Below are 18,124 nucleotides of genomic sequence, written 5' to 3' on the forward strand. Positions count from 1 at the left end.
TATTAATAACGACTTACTTCTCTGGGCCCAAGGGCAGCGCAGGGTCCAGTTAAAAAGTTCAAGGGCCAAATCTAGACACTGCTCCAAATAACTGTCCTGCAGACCCCCAACTCCCTGGCTACCTCCTCACGCCGCGACTGAGGGGTTCTGCTCGCACCCCTAGTCCCCGGAATGCGCGCGCCCAGGAAGTGTCCTCGCCTCCTTCCCTGGTTCCCGCGAGTCCCGGGAACCACCGACTCTCTCCCTGGGAAGCGCGAACCTGGACCGCCCGGCGGATCCCCGCCCGCCACCCGCTCCACTTTCTCTTCCTCCTCTTCCTCCTTCTCCTCCTCCCGCGGCCTCGCCGCCCGCCGCCAGGCTCCGCGGCCGCCGCCCGCGGCTTTGTTTTCCTCCAGGTTCCGTGCCCACACGTGACACCGTTAGTGCAAAGAGCGCTCGGAGCGCGAGCGTGGGGCGCGCGCCCCTATAAATACGGACACCGGGCCGCGGCCGGAGAGCGCGGGGGCAGGGAGCGGCGGGACCGACCGGCCGACCGGGGCCCGCGGGCCGGCAGCCAGCAGCCAGCAGCCGAGGAGCCGGGGAGCCGCGCGTGGGCCGGGGCGGCGGCGTCCCCGCTCGGACGCCGAGGGGCCAGCATGGCCCGCCCGCGGGGGGGCCGGTCCGCCGCGCACGCCGCCCGCGCCCCGCACCCTGCCCAGCCCGGGCCGCCGGCGCTCGCGCCCGCCGCTTAGCACTGGGCGCCGCGGAAATATCGCCGCCTTTGGACACCATGGCGGCGGCCGCCACCCCCGGCCCCGCCGCCTGCAGCACCGACGCCTCGGGCACCAGCGGAGCGCCGCCGCCGCAGCCCCAGCCCCCGCCCGCCGCCGCCGCGCCGGCCCAGCCGCCGGAGCCCAGGAAGCCGCGTGTGGACCCGCGGCGCCGCCGGGCTGCCCTCTCCTTCCTCACCAGCATCTCGCTGGACGGGCGGCCGCCGCTGCAGGACGAGGAGGGCGGCGGCAGCGAGGACCGCGGCGCGAGGACCCGGCTCAGCCCGCTCGCCGCGGCGGGCACGGCGTTGCCGGAGGCCGGAGCGGGGCCCTGCTTCCCCCAGCCCTCCCCGCCGCCGCCCCCGGCCCCCGGCGGCCACGCCGCGCTGCCCGGCCTCGCCGCCTGCGCGCCGCCGCCCGACGGGCCGGAGGAACTGGAGGAGGACGACGCCTTCGCCGGCGCGCAGGGGCCCGCGGCTGCCTTCCTGGGCCCCGCGACCCCCGGGAGCGGCAGCGGCAGCCGGGGCCGTCTCGGCTCGTTCTCTCCGGGGATCCTGCCCATCGCCTTCGCCAGGCAGACCTCGCAGACCCTCTGCGCCCTGGAGGGCCCGGTCTGCGGCGCCGGCGCCCTGGAGCAGCTGCAGAGGTCCCGGTGAGTGTCCGGGGCTCGCGCACGCTCCCCGCGCGCCTCCCGCCGGCTCCGCGCCGCGGAACACGGTCCTTCCCCTATTCCCTGGGCTTCTGGCCCTCATTCCAAACCACAGGGCACGCGAAGGTGGGAGAGTCCCCCGGCGTGTGTTCACACGAGTGTGCGCAGCCCGCAGAGCAGAAGCACCATGGCCACGCAGTGGGTGCAGAGTTAGGAGTTGCGGGAGCCCATTAAAAAGCGGCGCCAACCTCCGGACCCGGACCCGGAGATGTGCTCTCTTCAGCCGGGGAGACTTGGCGGGGCGCACAGTGGAGCAGTGGGTCCGCTGGCAGCTCAGGGGCGCATGTGAATCCCTCCTGAGAAATTCCTGCCTGCGCTCAAGTGTTCCTGTGTCTCAGGAAGACTTGGCGTTTTCCTTTTACTTGTCTCAAAAAATGTAAAGTCCTTCTTACATTCCCTTGATCCGGCCAGGGGTGAAATAGGGCTTGGGTTTCTTTTCTCCATTCCAAGATGAATTTGCTAGAGTTGCTTAAACGCATGTTTTACTTGCTAACTTGTTATCTGCAGGTATTGAGCATCTTAGCAAAAACATGAAATGTTGGACATTTGCTATTGCTCAGGAAGTAGCTGGAGTTGTCACCATGTGTTCAGGGGACAGTGGGGAGTTAGACTGTCAGGCAGTGGACTGGAGGTTGGAAGAGGACCGAGGGGCTGGGAATGCTGGCCTGTTCCCGAGAAAGTGTCCAGCCCCCCAGGCCGCTAGTTACAGCAGGGACTCCACCTGGACTCCACCTGGGCTCGGTTAGTGTGACCTCCTGCGGGCCTGGGTTGCTCTCTGGGATGGGACCTAACTCGTAAGTGGCGGGCCTGAGGTGAGGGAGAACCTTTCTGTAACAGGGCTGGAAGCTCAGGCATGCTCTGGCCAGTAAGAAGGTGCCTGCTGGAAAACCTCACTTCCTCCTCCAGGGGACAAATGGGGAAGAGCAAGCTGCGCTCCTCCAGAAGTTTGCTGAGTCTCCTTCTTCCCAGTGGGCGAGGTCCTGCCTCTGCTGGGGGTAGCACAGCAGGGCTGCAGGCAGGGGCAAGGAGCGGGGAAGCAGCCTGGGACTGTGCAGATGAATTATCCAGTCTGGGCACAGGGGACGGTCTGGCCTGGCATTTCTTGTCAGCACTCACCTCTCCCATTAGCGGGTGAGTGTGGGAGGGAAATCCCTTCCCTTCTGGGCAGTGGTGCACACTCAGCACTTTCTCTCTGGGCAGCTGGGTGTTACCGCCTGACATCACTCACTGGCTCATAATGTCTATAGTTTGAGCATAAACCCAGCTAGTCCAGAAGGTCAAGACAGGAATTGCAATAAACACCCATGGTATTCCAAGCCAGTGTGCAAGGCAGGCCTGTGTCTCCTGGTAGACAGATGTGTTCTTGTGTGAAGAGCAGCCAGAGATCAGATGACCTCACGCTTGATCTTCAGGAATGTCCTGTAAGGGCCTATGGAGGCTCTTGTGTGTTGGTACTTCTGACCCAAAGAAGAGCTAGAATTTCTTCTCTCATCCTATCACTGCAAAGCCCTTGTCTGTGTGATCTTTCCCCACCACACACACATTAAGGTGGTTAGTCAGTGTAAGGTCCCTCCTGACCTGACAATCACATTCGTCTTACTACTTAGGGATTTTCTATAACTGACAACTTGGTGAACATTAAAAGAAATTACAGTTGTCCACAGAAACAGCATCAAATGTATTGTATAGAGAGGAGGTAAATGGGCAAAACTTGACGTAAGGAAGGCCATGAGAGCTAGCCTGACCACAGCTGCTGGGGTGGAAATTCCCTGGGATGCCTGGTTCCCTGTGCTGCCAGAAGTATGCTGCTTTTACGATCCCTAAAGAGCCCTTTAACCTGCCCAGACAAAGTGATGTAGATTGCAAGTGCGCTTGAAGAAAGGATGCCCTTTGCTTTCCTGGTGTGCCTTCCTTTAAGAAACCCTGCGAGACTGGCTGGTTCCCCATACGCCTTCATGGAGGTTCCCTGGCATGTCTTTTTAAAATCCAATTTTGCTCTCCTTGCACTTGTTCCTTGCTATTTAAACCTTGCTGCTCAAAAGTGTGGGCTCTTTGAGCTCTCAGAAATGTGAACTCTCCGATTCCACTGAGATTACTTGAGACCAACTCTGCATTTTAACAAGATCCCCAGCTGGTTCCCTACAAAAGGAAATGGGGAGCTCCTTGCCTCAGTGTATCTGAAATCTGTCTCTTTTTTGAACCTGAGATTCATGTACCTGGTTTGTAATGGGTATATAAGCTTTCAGAATTATCCCCTCTGAAATCTTGAAAGCCTTGCTTTTTTGTTACTTCCACCTGGACACTTGTAAAACTGATCCCAATTATTGCTTGGACTTCCAAACTTTGAAAGACGACACAGGAAATTTCCTGTGCCCAGGCCTGGCACAGATGTGTCCATGGGACGATTACACAATCGCTTTGCCCGGGGCTGGAAGCTTGACATTGATCACATTTAATCCTCACAGCCACCGTGTGTGGATTCTTCCACAGGCCCCGTGTGGCCTCTGCGTTTGGACCCCCCAGCTTCCCTGCCACTTGCCATTCTTCCTTGTAATTTCTAGGGGACCCAGAACCATGGCCCCATGGCCGGACTCCAGCCTGGGAAGCCTGCACAGGGGTTGGCTCTTAGGCCAGGCGGCGGAAGTGGAAGTCAAAAAGATGCCTCTTCCTTGATACCCTGTCGTGTTTCTCCACTTGGGTTCCCCATGGGGAAGGTGTAATGAGTGAAAGGGAGTGTAAGTTTATGAGGTGTGTTTTAAGGTGTCTTTTCTAAGGCAGCAGCTGGCAGCAGACAGCCACCCAGAAGCCCACAGTCTGAGCCTTGACAGGAAAGGTGCATGGTAACCAGCGTATTCTTTTAAAATAACATGAGGATGTTGCTTCTTAGGACATCTGAGTGAGCATGGTACCTTGTGGGGAGTTAGGACTTCAATAGGACGGGGCCATGGGTACAGAAGAGCCCCGAGTCTTGGGATTGAATCCTGATGCCACTGTGTGACCTGGAGCAAGTTATTCAGTTTTTCTGGGTGTTTCCTCATAAGAGCCTCAGTCTGTGTCTTGGGCTCTTTTAAGTGCTAATTGCTCTTAACATCTATCACCCAGAACTGGCCCGTGGGATGTCATGACTGCTGTACACACCTGAGCTTCTCAGATGTAAATGTGTTTAGAATCACAGGGGACCTCCCTGAAGGCAAGTTCGGGCCCTGCAGGTCTGCAGGGACCTCCATCCCTGTTTCTAAGGAGTTGCCTGGGATGCAGCTGAGTTGCACGTTGAGAACAGGCTCCCAGTGCTGTGCTCCTGTCCTGGGACTGAGAGAGCCTGGGCTCAGAGATGCTGTCACTGCCCACAGTTACTCAGCACTGGGACCGGGCCCAGGCTCCCTGCACACCCTCTGCTTTGCAGACTCGAGCTCCGATCTCCCTTTCTGTGCACTGCCCAGCTCGGGCGAAACCTGGGCTCGGCTGTGACTGTTGCTCCGTCTCTACTGAAAAGAAAACTGTGAGCTGACTAGGGGATCGACCCCCAGAGGAAGAGAGGGGATTGAACATGTTTCCCTGACTCTCGCCACCTGGCTTTGTGACTTCAGGCAAGGTTACCACTCTGCTCAGCTGTAATCCACTGACCCTCCGGGGTTCAGAGGTCAGTGAAAGACTGAGCTCCTCCGCAGGAAGCCGACCCATGTTACTGTTGAGTCATTTTTTCAGCAACATGAACTATGGAAGCAAAGCTGCCGTCCCAGTCGGGCCCTGGTCAGGAGCTCACCCAAGGCTCGGGGAGGCTGTGCCCTGCAGGACCCAAGCGAGTGGCCCAGGTTCACCTGCTGCCCTCCTGGCAGTCACCAAGTCCGCAGTGCTGTGGGTGAGCTCGGAAGGGGAAATAAGTCAGAAGCCTGCTTACTGCTGGCCAGTGCCCAGAGAGGGCAGCAGGCCCGAGTGTGACCTTTGCCCTTCAGGAAGGGCAGGGAGAGCTGCAGCCTGGCTCTGTGCTGTGCCCACGCTGCCCAGGAAGCTCTGCCGGATGGACTTTTTCCCATCGGAAGGAGAGTTGTCAGGCAGGGAGAGGGCCAAGGGCAGGTGGCTTTCGAGTGCACTGGGGAGGGAGGCGGGTGAGGCCGGGGGGCGGGATGGGATCAGGGTGCCAGACCAGACATGGCAGCCCTGGATCCCGGGCCTGGGCTGTTGGGGCTGGTAACCCTGGGCTGTCGCCTCACACCCTACCTGTCTTCCCTCTCCCTGTGGGATTAGAGCAGCAGTTCTCAACCTTCTGGCCCTTTAAATACAGTTCCTCATGTTGTGACCCAACCATTCAATTATTTTCGTTGCTACTTCATAACTGTAATGTTGCTACTGTGATGAATCGTCATGTAAATATCTGATATGCAGGGTGGTCTTAGGCGACCCCTGTGAAAGAGTTGTTCGACCTCCAAAGGGGTCGCGACCCACAGGTTGAGAACCGCTGGATTAGAGGGTTGGGATGGAGGGGCACTGAGGCTCTCCGGGTCTGGGGCTTGAGCGCCTGTAGTCCTGTGTCCTGCTGTGGAGGCTTGTGTGTTTAGCTTGGGGGCGTTTGGATAACCTGACCTTAGAATCAGATGCAGACATGGTGTTAACTTTGTTCCATGTAGCTCTGGTCACAGGACATGGCACGAATGAGTGATGAACGGGTTTCTCTCGGTGTGAGGGAGGCCTTTAAAAAACACCTTTGGCAGAGCTCCATCTGGCAGCGAAGGTGTCACAACTGGACCGGCAACTTTAGGAGCCATCCAGGCTGGACACACTGCCCTGGGAGGGGTCAGTCCTCACCACCCCCCATTCCCTCCACCTCTCCACCCCCCCCCCCCCCCCCCCCCGCCTCCCAGAAGTGATCTGTAAGTGTCGCCTCTGTTGCAGGTTGTACACATAAATTTCAGCCCCTACCGACAAGGAGGGGCAGGAATCAAGGTCACAGAGGGGCAGAGGGTGACTTGGGCTCTGTTGGCCGTCAGGGATGCTGTGGAGGAAATCCTGGTATTGGAACTCTATGTCTTGTGTCATCCACTCAACACACTTTGAACACAGTGACCATCAGGAATGCGGTGCCACTGTGCTGGTCCTACGGACGAGCAGCATGGCCTGCCTGTTGGGCGATGTACTTAAACAGGCCGTTTATTCCCGGGAGGGCTTGGCTGAAGCCCCCACCAGGCCTGGGACACTCCCCCCGCTGGGGGTAGGTGCTGGCTCAGTGCCTTGACACAGTATCTTTATCTAACACAGTATCTAAGGGGGATTAAGTGGATTCATGTATGTAACAGCCCTCAGGTAGCACACCTTCATCACCCTCACCTAGAGCACAGAGAGGTTAAGTGACTTGCTCAGGGTCCCTCAGCCCACACGTGGGACCTGGGCCCAGCCCCAGGCATCTGGCACCGGAGGCTGTGCCCTTCCTTCCCCACTCCGCTCCCTGGGCTGTGGTCTGACTTGGGCTCAGAAATGCTTGTTCAACTGGCTATGGCTGACCCTCCTCACCCTGGGCTCCCTGATTGTGGTTTCTGCCTTTCAGTCATTCAGGAAGGACCCTGTGCGTGAGGGCCCAGAGGACATTCGAGGGTGGACAGAGGCCTCAGTGACTAGGAAACCTCCTGCCCGGCGCCTGCCTGCTCCCCCTCCCCCCACACCTACTCCCTGCTGCCTGGCTGCTGCCTTAAGCACCTGGGGCTCCAGTGCCTGTTGCTGTACTTCCTGGTGGAGTGGGGTCAGGGCCTGGCACCACAGGAGCTGTTTGTGGCTCTGGCTGTCACTTACTTCGTGACGGTTCTCATCTATAAAATGGGAATAACGATACTTCCTTCCTGTGAGTTTCCTTGGTTTGAACCCTCCGTGTCTTCTCAGCTTCACCCTTTCCCCTACAGCCCAGGAGTCTGCAGGCTGCGCCCACCATGGGCCCAGTGTGGCCAGGGGCCGTGAGGGAATAAAATCTGTTCATTCCTGTATTGTCTTTGGCTGCCCTTGTGCTCCAAGGACAGCACTGAGAGCTGCGGCTGAGACCACATGGGTGAGAAGTTTAACACTGTTCATTCTCTGGCTCCTGACAGGACAAGTGTGTGACCCCTGTCCTGGTCCAGTGCTCTCTGCCCTGGAGGTGGGTGCTGGGCCCTTCCAGCCACCCTCCCTGTCCTGGCCTTCTGGATGCTCCCGGCTTCTGTTTGGACCCACCAATACCTTCTCCCCCAGCTAAAACCCACATCTGCTTCGTGTTAAATTCCTTGTATTTCATGGGAGGCAGCCATGGCCACCACTGCAGCTCCCCTGCTCCCTTGGGGATTATACCCATTTCAGAGCTACGGAGACTGAGGCTTGTTACCAAACTTGCCCAAGACCTGGTACTTGGAATCGAGAGCTAGACTTTGAAGCTGGTTTCTCTGGCTTCTAAGAGGGTTTTGTCTAGACCCCGTAGTGTGCTCTCGCTGGCTCCTGTGATGGAGGAATCTGAGCTGGGTGGTGACCTGAGTATATATTTACGCGACAAGATTTGGCCAGCTTTACAAGTCAGGGCTTTTTCTTTCCTCCCATTCTCCCTTGTGGGGCTGTCACTAGAGGAAGAGTGGTGAAAACCAGGCGCTTTTATGAGAATCTGTTACTTCACAGAGTTTTGCGAATTTCCCCATTACCCATGTTCCACCTAAAAAATATCTGACCCATTCAAGTTTCATCCGACAGGCAATTTTAAAACCGAACTTTTCACAGACACTGTGGGGTTCAAAGAGACTGCGTGTAGGAATCATAAAATCATTAGCCCTTACTCTTCCGTAAAACTGTGTAATGTAGTTTTATTTTTGTTTGTATGTTCTTGGAGGCTTTCAAAAACCAATCAGTCGGTTTCCTGTCCCCACCCACCCCCCCCCCGCCCTCTTTGTTTGTCTTAGCATTTTGGATAGCTGCACACTAGTTTATATTTAACAGGGTTATCATTAATGTGGTCTGGGGTTTATTGCTGCATTTAGTCAGAAAGACAAAAGCTTCTAAAACGGAACATGCAAGTGCTAGGAGTTGAGGACTTGGAATGTTATAATAATGTGTGTGTATGAAGGACCCTGTCTTGTCCCAGCTTCAGAGGTGTACTTAACTCTAAGGTAAATGTCATGATAAATAGATGACAGACCGTTCAAGGAGAGAATAATCAAATATTCAAGAATGCCAAAGATTTCTATGTGCCTTGCACATCAAGTTTTATTTTAAAGCATTTTATTCACGGACCCACTGATACATAAAGCAAACTGTCTGCTTTGATCATCTTAGGAGGGAGGGGAAATGGGAGGGGCTGGAGGAGAGGTAACATCTGTTGTTTTTTGGGTAACAAGTAACAACAAAGCCTGGCATGTTAGGGGATAAATGGCTGATCCGATGGTGAAAGGTAGTCTTGATGAAGCGTTACATTTTATTGATTTGAATAAAGTTTGCTTTGGGAGAGAGAACAGTGAAGAAGGAAGATGACATTACAAATGTCCGAGGTAATTGTGTGGGCAATTGAGGCTCCAATTCATCCATCACAAAAACATCTGATCATATCAGTTCTATACACTTGTTTGGGGCTTTATAAAAATTTGCAAAATGCTTGCATATATATTATTTCATCAAGTCCTTTCAAGAAAGCAACGTGGTAGCTGTTTTATAGATTAGAGAGTGGAGACCATGAAGAACTGAGTGACTCATCTGTGGTTAAGTCTCCACATGTGGCCCCGCTGGGATTTCGAAACCTACATTTTCTAACAGTAATTGGAGAGGTTGTTTGTCTCTTTAAATTAAAATTGTATTGCGATAACATCAGTTAACATATAAATTTCAGGTGTACAATGTTGCAGTTTGATATCTGGATGCTCTGTTGCATGTTCACCACCCAAAAGTCTGGTTTCCATCCGTGACTGTATATTTGACCCCTTACCTATTTCACCCTCCCCATCCCCCTCACGCTCTGGTAACCTCGGTTCTGTTGTCGTATCTATGAATTTTTTGTTTTGTTAGTTCATTTGTTATTTTAAGTTGAGAGTTTAAAAACAAACAAAAAACTCTACCGTAGCAGTATCACTTAAGAGAAACAAAGAACTCCGTTAGGTGCTGTAAAATTTTTTTCTCCATCTGGTCCAAATCTTCCACTTGTATATTAACCTCAAGAGAACAATGCTGGGCCCACATCCATTTCAGACGGTGGGCTAAGTCAGTCAAGGGCAGTATGTTAAAATACAAAGAAATAGTGTCCTATAGTTTTGGCTAGCCAGCCTTCTCATCAGGCCGGATGCTGATTTCCACATGATAACCCTGGGCCGGCCAGCAGAACCCTGGGTTGGGGCCTGAGATGTGGAAAATTACCCCAGTAATGACCTTTCTCCACATAATAGTTTTGGTGTCGGGTCCTCCTTCCCTGCACCCTGCGGCCTGGCCTCCTCCTCAGGAAGTTGAGTGAACAGATTCAGGAGTAGAAGGACCAGTGTGGGAGTCAGCCTCTGCCCCTTAGTGGTACCTTTTGGGCAACTCACTTAATCCCTCTGAGCCTCAGCATCCTCATCTGTAAAATGGAAGTAATAATCCCTGCCTTCGGGGGTATCACATGCAGTGCCAGCAGAGGTTCGGGCCATGGGGGCTGGTCAGTAACACTGTAGCTGCTAATTCTGTTCACAGTTGCCTTGTGCCCTACACTGTCTGTCTGTCAAGAAGCAGTTGAGCCCTGGCCAGATGGCTCCGTAGGAGTATGGTCCCAAACACCAAGAAGTTATGGGTTCAATTGACTCCTGTGCAGGGCACAGACCTGGGTTGCAGGTCGATCCCTAGGCAGGGCACATATGAGAGGCACCTGATCAATGATGTTTCTCTCTTTCTCCCTTCCTCTCTGTCTTAAAAAAAAAAAAAGTATATACTATTAAAAAAAAAAAGCAGTTGAGAAACTTGACAAGGTCGCTGGGGTCATGGGAGGGAGCTGTTTGCTTTGGAGGAGCTGTGCTGCAGTGGAGAGATAATGGGCTGCATTGTGTTAATTTTCAGTAAAGTACAAAAGAATCAGAGAAGCCCAGGAAGACAGTGCCCCCTCCGTTAGGCAGTGCGTTTCGGCCCTAGTAACACGGAGTCTTAACAATTTCCGTTGCCAAAATAAAGGCCTTAGGGACAAGGTGCATTCACACATTCAGGGGTGACCCTTCGAGCAGAACGGCGAGGTTATGAGTGACAGCGCATCCAGCCCACGCTGGACCCAGGATGCTGCCTGTGTGGGATCCCTGTAGCCCTCATGGGCCGCACGTGTGGGCTGTGTCCCCATGGACAATTCTGGAAGATGCATCTTGGCTCACTCCCTTTGCAGAAGCCACGGCCCTCGCCCTGTGGTCCTTGTGCTGCCCGCTTAGCCTCCTTTTCTAAGCAGGGCACCCTGATGTGAGGCTCCTGGGGGCCCTGGGGCCCATGTGGCTGAGAGTCGCTCTGGTGACTAGGCCTCACCTTTCCCTTACTTCCCCTCCCTGTTCACAGGTCTTTCTGCACCTGACCCCACCTCCTCTCTGAGCCCTGGAGAGACCGAGTTGGACTGTCCAGGACCCCAGTGGAGCCAGCCCACCTGGCATCAGTCAGCCCACACCCTTCTGTGTGCCAGGTTCACACACCTCTGTGCAGCAACCACGTGGTTGGGTTGTCCCAACATCATGGGGGCCAGCGCCCAACTCCCAGAAGAGAAAGGAGAATTACAGCCCAGGCAGCTGGGCTGGGCGGCAGGGGCAGTCAGGATCCTGTGCCAACCGTGGGAGCGGGCGGCCACCTGGACCCGGCCCTTGAGCTGGGTCTTCGGGGTGAACAAGGGCTTGGAGGACTGGCCAGACTGCAGAGTGGCCTGGGCCGACTTCCAGTGGGAAAGAGAAGGGAGCCCTGGAGGGAGCAGATGGAGGGCCGTGTGCCTGCAGCTCAGAGGGAGGAAGGGAGAAGGGAAATAGGGCCACCGGAGGATTCTGATCTGCGTCCTCAGCCTGGTGGGGCCCCCAAGGGCGGAGTCAGAATGAGGCTTGTTTTGAAAGGTGTGCGCCACGGCGGTGGGAGAACAGGTGCACAACGAAGCCAGAGTCCACTGCCACGGTCCCGGCAGGAGGCGGCCGCCCTTGGGAGAGTGTAGTGAAGAGGGGGGCGGGGGGGGGGGGCAGGGGAGAGGTCCAGGAAGCAGTGGAGGGACTTGGAGATGGACTGGCTGTGGAGGATGGGAGACGCAGTCAAGGGAGACGCCTTCGGTGTGTGGCCTGGTTGGACAGCGGCGCCATCTCTGTGGCCGGGGGAGACTGGGGCGCAGGCTGATGCTGTGCATTTCAGAACCCCGCCCAGGGGAGAGTTGTGGAACCGAAGGTGGCCCTGCTTCCTTTCATTTCTTTTCCCCAACTTGTGCCTTGACTCTCCAGAGCTCCAGGTGGCGGAGCTTCGGCTTATAGATGACATGCTGATGAGGATGTGTGTGGGGACGTTTTCCTCTTTCTTCCAACGTGGGAGCCATTCATACTTAATGAGATCATCTCAAGTGTTATGCTCATTTCCAACTTTTTGGGCCTAAAAATTCTAAGAATACCTATTAAGGTAAATGTTGACCATATCCGTTTCAAATAACCCAAATCAGATTTCACTCATTTATTTTCAGTTAAAGATACATCATTTACTTTTATTAAAGAAAATAACACCCTTCAGTGAGATCACGAGATTTTTCCAACAGCCCCCAGTTCAGCACACACGTGTCTGCCGAAGCCTGAGTGACTGAATGTGGAGAGTAGAGATTTGTTCCTGAAGAGAGAAGCAAAAGCCTTTGCCAAATGCACGGCTTCCGTGACTGATCAGGTACCCAGGGTCGCATGGGTCCCTACTTCCGCATAAGGCCGGGTGCAGTCTTAATAGTCCAGCAGCAATCGCATCTCTTTCTAGTTTTCTTGGTGGTTTTGTGTAATACTCCCCCCTTTATCCTTGGGGATATGTCTCAGATGCCCAGCCCCTCTGGATGCCGGAACTGTGATGAGTACTGAGTCCTATTTTCACTATGTTTCTTCCTACATGGGAATACCTAGGATAAAGTTTAATGTATGAGGTGAGCATGGTAAGAGAGGAACAGCAATAACTAGTAAGAGGTTCTGTGACGTGGTCCTCGGCCTTCCCGCTGTAGTTTGACAGTCTGTTCCATGCTGCTCTGCCTCTGTATCTATTTTTGTTCATCAGTTTATAATGGTCTTTATTATCCATAAATGAGTGAGATCATGTGGTATTTTTCCTTCATTGACTGGCTTATTTCACTTAGCATAATGCTCTCCAATTCTATCCATGCTGTTGCAAATGGTAAGAATTCCTTCCTTTTTACAGCAGCATATTATTCCATCGTATAGATGTACCACAGTTTTCTAATCCATTCATCTGCTGATGGGCACTTAGGCTGTTTCCAAAGGAAACTAAAGAGAAAATAAACAAATGGGACTACATCAAAATAAAAAACTTCTGCACAGCAATAGAAACCATCACCAAAACAACAAGAAAGCCCACTGCATGGGAGAACATATTTGCCAATGATATCACCGATAAGGGTTTAATCTCCAACATTTACAGGGAACTCATACAACTTAACAAAAGGAAGATAAACAATCCAATCAAAAAATGGGCAAAGGACCTAAATAGACACTTTCCAAAAGAAGACATAAGAAAGGCCAAGAGACATATGAAAACATGCTCAAATTCACAAATCATCTAAGAGATGCAAATCAAAACGACAATCCGGTACCATCACACACCTGTCAGAATGGCTATCATCAACAAATCAACAAACGACAAGTGCTGGAGAGGATGCAGAGAAAAAGGAACCCTCGTGCATTGCTGGTGGGAATGCAGACTGTTGCAGCCACTATGGAGTTTCCTCAAAAAGTTAAAAATGGAACTCCCATTTGACCCAGTGATCCCACTTCTAGGAATATATCCCAAGAAACCAGAAACACCAATCAGAAAGGATATATGCACCCCTATGTTCATAGCAGCACAATTCACCATAGCAAAGATTTGGAAACAGCTTAGCTCTTTATTATATAGGATATTTACACAGGAGTTCCAATTTGATTTTATATTGTCACAAATTAATCCCAGATGCCTGCATTTCAGACAGACTTCAGGCTGATCCGAGAGTATGAGTTGGAAAACAAATCACTTGTCTGTTTGGAATGCTGATGGATGTTTTAGGATTTCCTTTTTGTTTTCATGAGGGTAAATAATGCATATTACAGGCCTTGCAAACAGGAACTTCATAAATGGCAATTAGCAGAAGATGCCGGAGGGAGGAAGTCTCTAGTTTCTTTTTATGACCCTGGCAAAGGGATTGGGTGACACTTTATCAGCCTTGGGTCTCCTGTGAGCAGGGGGAGGAGTTGGGCCTGTGTAGCCATGTCCCAAGCTGGTCACTGGTCCCCAGTTTCCTTCTCCTAAGAAAGGAGGAGAAACATAAAGAGCAGCTCTGTCTGGGGAGTGGCCTCCTGGGTCTCCAGGTGGCAGGACCCTGGGCTTGGGGGCAACAGGGGGTTGCCCATTTCCCACTATGGCTTAAAAAAGTGGCTTTTGATTGTGAGTCTGAGGTTTGGTCTCAACAGTGTTCCCTTATCCCATGGGCCACCTTTTTGCTGGCACCTGAACAACTCATAGTGAGCTTGAACAGCCTGACACCTCTTGGTGCCCCCTGCGTGCTTTCTAGTAGGGGCTGCTGCGTGGGAACACCTGCCGAGTCTCCCCTTGAGCGGCTGGAGCGTCACACGGGTAACCGGGTGAGCCGCGTCAGTTCTGGCTCTGCACCCTTGAGTTCTCACTAAATTGAGAGCGACACTCACTCTGCCAGGCTTTGGAGAGCATCACTCGGAGGGAAAAGAGGAATCAGAGCTGGGTGGTCTGAGGGAGAGGAGTGCAGTGAGGCTGCTCCCAGGCCTGTCCTGGCATTTCCCACAGGAGCCAGGCCATCAGCGTTCAGCTGCCCGAGAAGGGATCTCAGAGGCCCACAGAGGTGAGGCTGCCGTGCACTGAGCCCCAGGCGTGGACGGGTACATGGGGACCTCGCCACAGGCCTTCAGCGTTGGACGGAGACGCGGAGAGCCCAGGCAGTGTGTGCAGGCTTCTCCGTTTCCTCCCCAGAGCCTGGTGGCTGCACTTCACCCCCTTCACTGCCTTTACCGCAGGCAGGGAATTGTGTTCCAAGTGCCCAGCTTGTGTAGCAGTGCTCAGTCGCAGAGTTATGTTCTGTAACGTTGCCGTGGACTCGCCGTAGCTGCTGACACCGAATACGGAGCCATGGCTCCAAGCGGAAATTCGGGGTTCAGCTTGCAAGGCTCCGGTCTCCTTTTCATCGTCCAGTCAATTCACCTGCTCTCTGCGTGTTCCTGTGTAAAGATGCCTGACTTCACCCGTGTGGTTAGTTCACTGGCATTGCGCTCCCGGCGGCAGTAACGCAGCCTGCAGGCCCCTCCCACGCAGTGCTCTCCGTGGCCATGTTGCCCCTCACCTCAGTGCTTCGCCCGTGCCCGCCATTTTAACAGCCTCTTCGGCGTTTCTCTGCTCTGCAGTGCACGTGTCCACGGGTGACCGACAAGCATCCTGAAGACTGACTTTGGAGCTGCAAATACATGTAAACAAGTAGGAGAATTCGCAGCCACGAAATCTTCATAGAATGAGAACCCAGTGTGCAGGTCCCCCTCCTCAGGGTTTCGCCTTCCTCCGTCTCAGTTACCCACAGCCCACTGCGGTCCCAAAATATGAAATGGAAAATGCCAGAAATAAACAACTCATACAGATAAAATTGCACGCCGAGCTGAGTAGCACGCTGAAATCTCGCACCATCCCGCGAGGGATAGGAATCCTCCCTTTGTCCAGCGCATCGCACGGGAGACATTCCCAGCCCCTGCGATGAGTAGCCCTCATCCCAGTCATCAGGTCGACGTGGCTGTACCCCAGGGCCTGTGCTCAAGTCCCCTATTTCCCCTAAGGGTGTCCCCACAGCCAAGTGTGTGATGCTAGCTGTTGACTGAGGAGATGATGAGTGTGCAGGAAAACCATCGCGTATGTGAGGTTTGGTGCTACCCTCGGTCTCTGGCATCCACTGGGGGTCTTGGACTGAGTCCCCGCGGTCGAGGGAGGACGGCTGTACTTCACGCAGGTGTTCCTCACGCGTGTGCCGTGCGCTGGAGCTTCCCAGGACTGGGCCGCTGTTTTCTGTTTGGCAGAGGCTGCCCATTGGTTCCCATTGTATTCCTGAGCGCACCTTCGGGGAGGGCTGGCTTTCTTGACGAGGAAACAAGAACAGCGGGTGTCGCTCAGGTCCCAGCGGGAAGTGAGCGTGACCTTCTGGCACCGAATGCCCTGTTCTTCCCACCAAGCTGGGCCGGCAGGCGTCGGTACACAATAAGCCGGGTGCTTCCGACAGTAGGATCCGAAGGCTGACATCATAGGCTAACACTGCTTAAAAGTCACCTGTAGCATCGTTCATTTACGATTCACTTACACGAGGGCAGCATGGCCTTGTGCCCGAGCCACTCCCTGCCTGTGGGGCTGGGGCAACTTAGAAATCACAGAAAACCTGACTCCTGGCTTACTTCTTTGTAAATAAAGACAGTGAACACCCGGTGTGTGGGGTTGGTGAGAACCAGGTGAGTCGATTCGTGTTTAGTGCTGAGGTCTGCGCCTGGCCCAGGGTGTGTGTGAGCCACGGTGCCACCCGGGTGATGGCTCCTCAGGGAGCGCGTGCCCCGCCGATCAGCGCTGGCTCTGAAAATAAGGGAACGGTGAGGGTGGTGGCCATCACACAGCTCGGAGCCGAGAGGAGAGTTTGCAGCTTTCCAGTCTTTTCGGTCCGTTTGGGTCACAGCTCTGAGACCTGGAAAATCTGTTTAGAGCTTTATTCGTCCAGTTTGACGGTCAGCGGCCAGCATGTGAAACAGGCGTTGTCAAGTCTGTCATTTTGGATGAGCGGACAGCTAATCAATGAGCAAATATTAGTGGTCACCTGCTGGGTGCCAGGCCACCCACCGGGTTAATGGTTCCTCCTGCGAATATTCAAGTGGTGGGAGAGCAGAATGACAGAGGGGACGTTGCAAAGCAGAGTGTCATTAAGGCATGAAAAGAGCAAATTTGTGTGTCGCCCCAAAACCTCTGTCTCTACAGCTGCTAAAGTGTATTTAAAGCTGCCAGGGTGTCCTTCCCTCCCTTCTGCTCAGCATCTGGCGGAGATGTTAGCAGAAAGCGGCTGCATGCCTCCAAGGGTGGGAGAGCACATCGTGTGGAGGGTCCCCACCTGAGTCACCCCCAGACCTCAGCAGCCAGTCCATCTGCTTGGCACTGCCCTCAGGTCACCAGCAGGAGGTAGCTCACAGGAGGCGGACTTGCTGCCACATCCGTACAATTACAAGGTGGCAGTCACTTGGAAACCGATTCTTTATCTTCTCTCTGGAAGCCTCGCTCTGGGCAGTTAGTTACTTTCTCCGTGTCTTCGTTCCACAGACCCGGGCTCACAGTTGAGTGGCACAAAATTAAACTTTCTGTGGGTTTAGCTGGGAGCAAGGACATAAGGCAGCAGTGAGAGCAACATAGGACATTCTCTGTGCTTTCTAGAAACGGAGTCTGGAACATTCCAGCCCTCGTGTGTGTGTGTGTGTGTGTGTGTGTGTGTGTGTGTTCGTTCACTGTTATTTGCTTGCAAAGAAATTGCAGCCCTAAATTCACATTTGTTCTGTTATCTAATATTAAGCTTTGCTTTGCCTACCCTGGTTGTGTTCATAAATACAAGCTTGAAGGAGTTTCTTGTTAGGAAACTTCTATTTCCTTACGGGGAGACGGGTGCCTTTCCTATAAGCAAGTGTTTGGTGACGCGTGTTAAGTAGACAGTTTATCGAAGATGTTGTCTGCTGTGCACACTTTTGTTTAGTGAACAAGTGATTCCTCTGTGTCTGTGTTTGTGGAGCCCAAGGCAACCGTGGGAGACTCGCTGTTAACAGATGCCAGCCGGTGATCATGGCTGTGTGCGCTCACAAAAGACCTGTTGAGTTTAAGAAGACGATTGAGCACATGCACAGACAGGTGCTGCCAGCCTGCTTGGACTTCGTCTGCGGTACAGAGGCTCTTCATGTTCCTCTCAAAAGAATTTAGGATTTTCAAAATTTCACCTAAAGATAACAGCCCAGGTAGTTAGAAGACAAAGGTTTGCATTGTTTTTCACTCGTTGTCCAGTTCTACAGCGACAACATCCTCCCCTGGTGCTGGGACCCTCTGCGTCTCTGGAGAATTGCAGGGTCATTCTTGTCCGTGGTAGCTCAGAAATTGCCCAAATAAGATAACTCCTCTCAAGTGAGAACTTGCAAAAACATGTTGATTTTCAGGTAACGGTGTTGATAGCGGATGGATGACCAGAGCCCCGGGTGGGGAGATGGGGAGGAGGTAACCCACGTCAGCCTCCAGCTCGCTGTTGGGAGCCCCTTGCCCAGTGCAGTGCCAAGCAGGGGCATGCAGGCACCAGGGGGCTATGCCCTATGGCCCTGTGCTGCCTGCTGGCCTCCAGCCGGCCCTCCTGGGGGGACCAGGCACCTCTATCGTCTGCAGTCATTGCAGCAAAAGGCCCCTGGGGGAGGGGCCCTGGGCTTGCCTCTCAGAGGTTCCCAGAGGCACTTTGTAGGTGCTG

General features: G+C 53.7%; 1 protein-coding gene across 2 annotated transcripts in view; it reads left to right on the plus strand.

The window, feature by feature from the left end:
- The first annotated feature begins 231 nt into the window (after positions 1-231).
- CABLES1 (Cdk5 and Abl enzyme substrate 1) overlaps positions 232-18,124 on the plus strand; it is a 76,144-nt gene continuing 58,251 nt past the window's right edge. Inside the window, exon 1 of one of the 2 annotated variants that reach the window (XM_036321881.1) lies at positions 232-1,401. In XM_036321881.1, coding sequence (XP_036177774.1) covers positions 770-1,401 — 632 coding nt within the window. In that variant the 5' untranslated portion in view covers positions 232-769. The remainder of the gene's footprint in view (positions 1,402-18,124) is intronic. The other variant, XM_036321880.1, reaches the window with a different exon arrangement.

Source organism: Myotis myotis, unplaced genomic scaffold, assembly GCF_014108235.1.
Source record: "Myotis myotis isolate mMyoMyo1 unplaced genomic scaffold, mMyoMyo1.p scaffold_m19_p_9, whole genome shotgun sequence".
NCBI classification, from domain to species: domain Eukaryota; kingdom Metazoa; phylum Chordata; class Mammalia; order Chiroptera; family Vespertilionidae; genus Myotis; species Myotis myotis.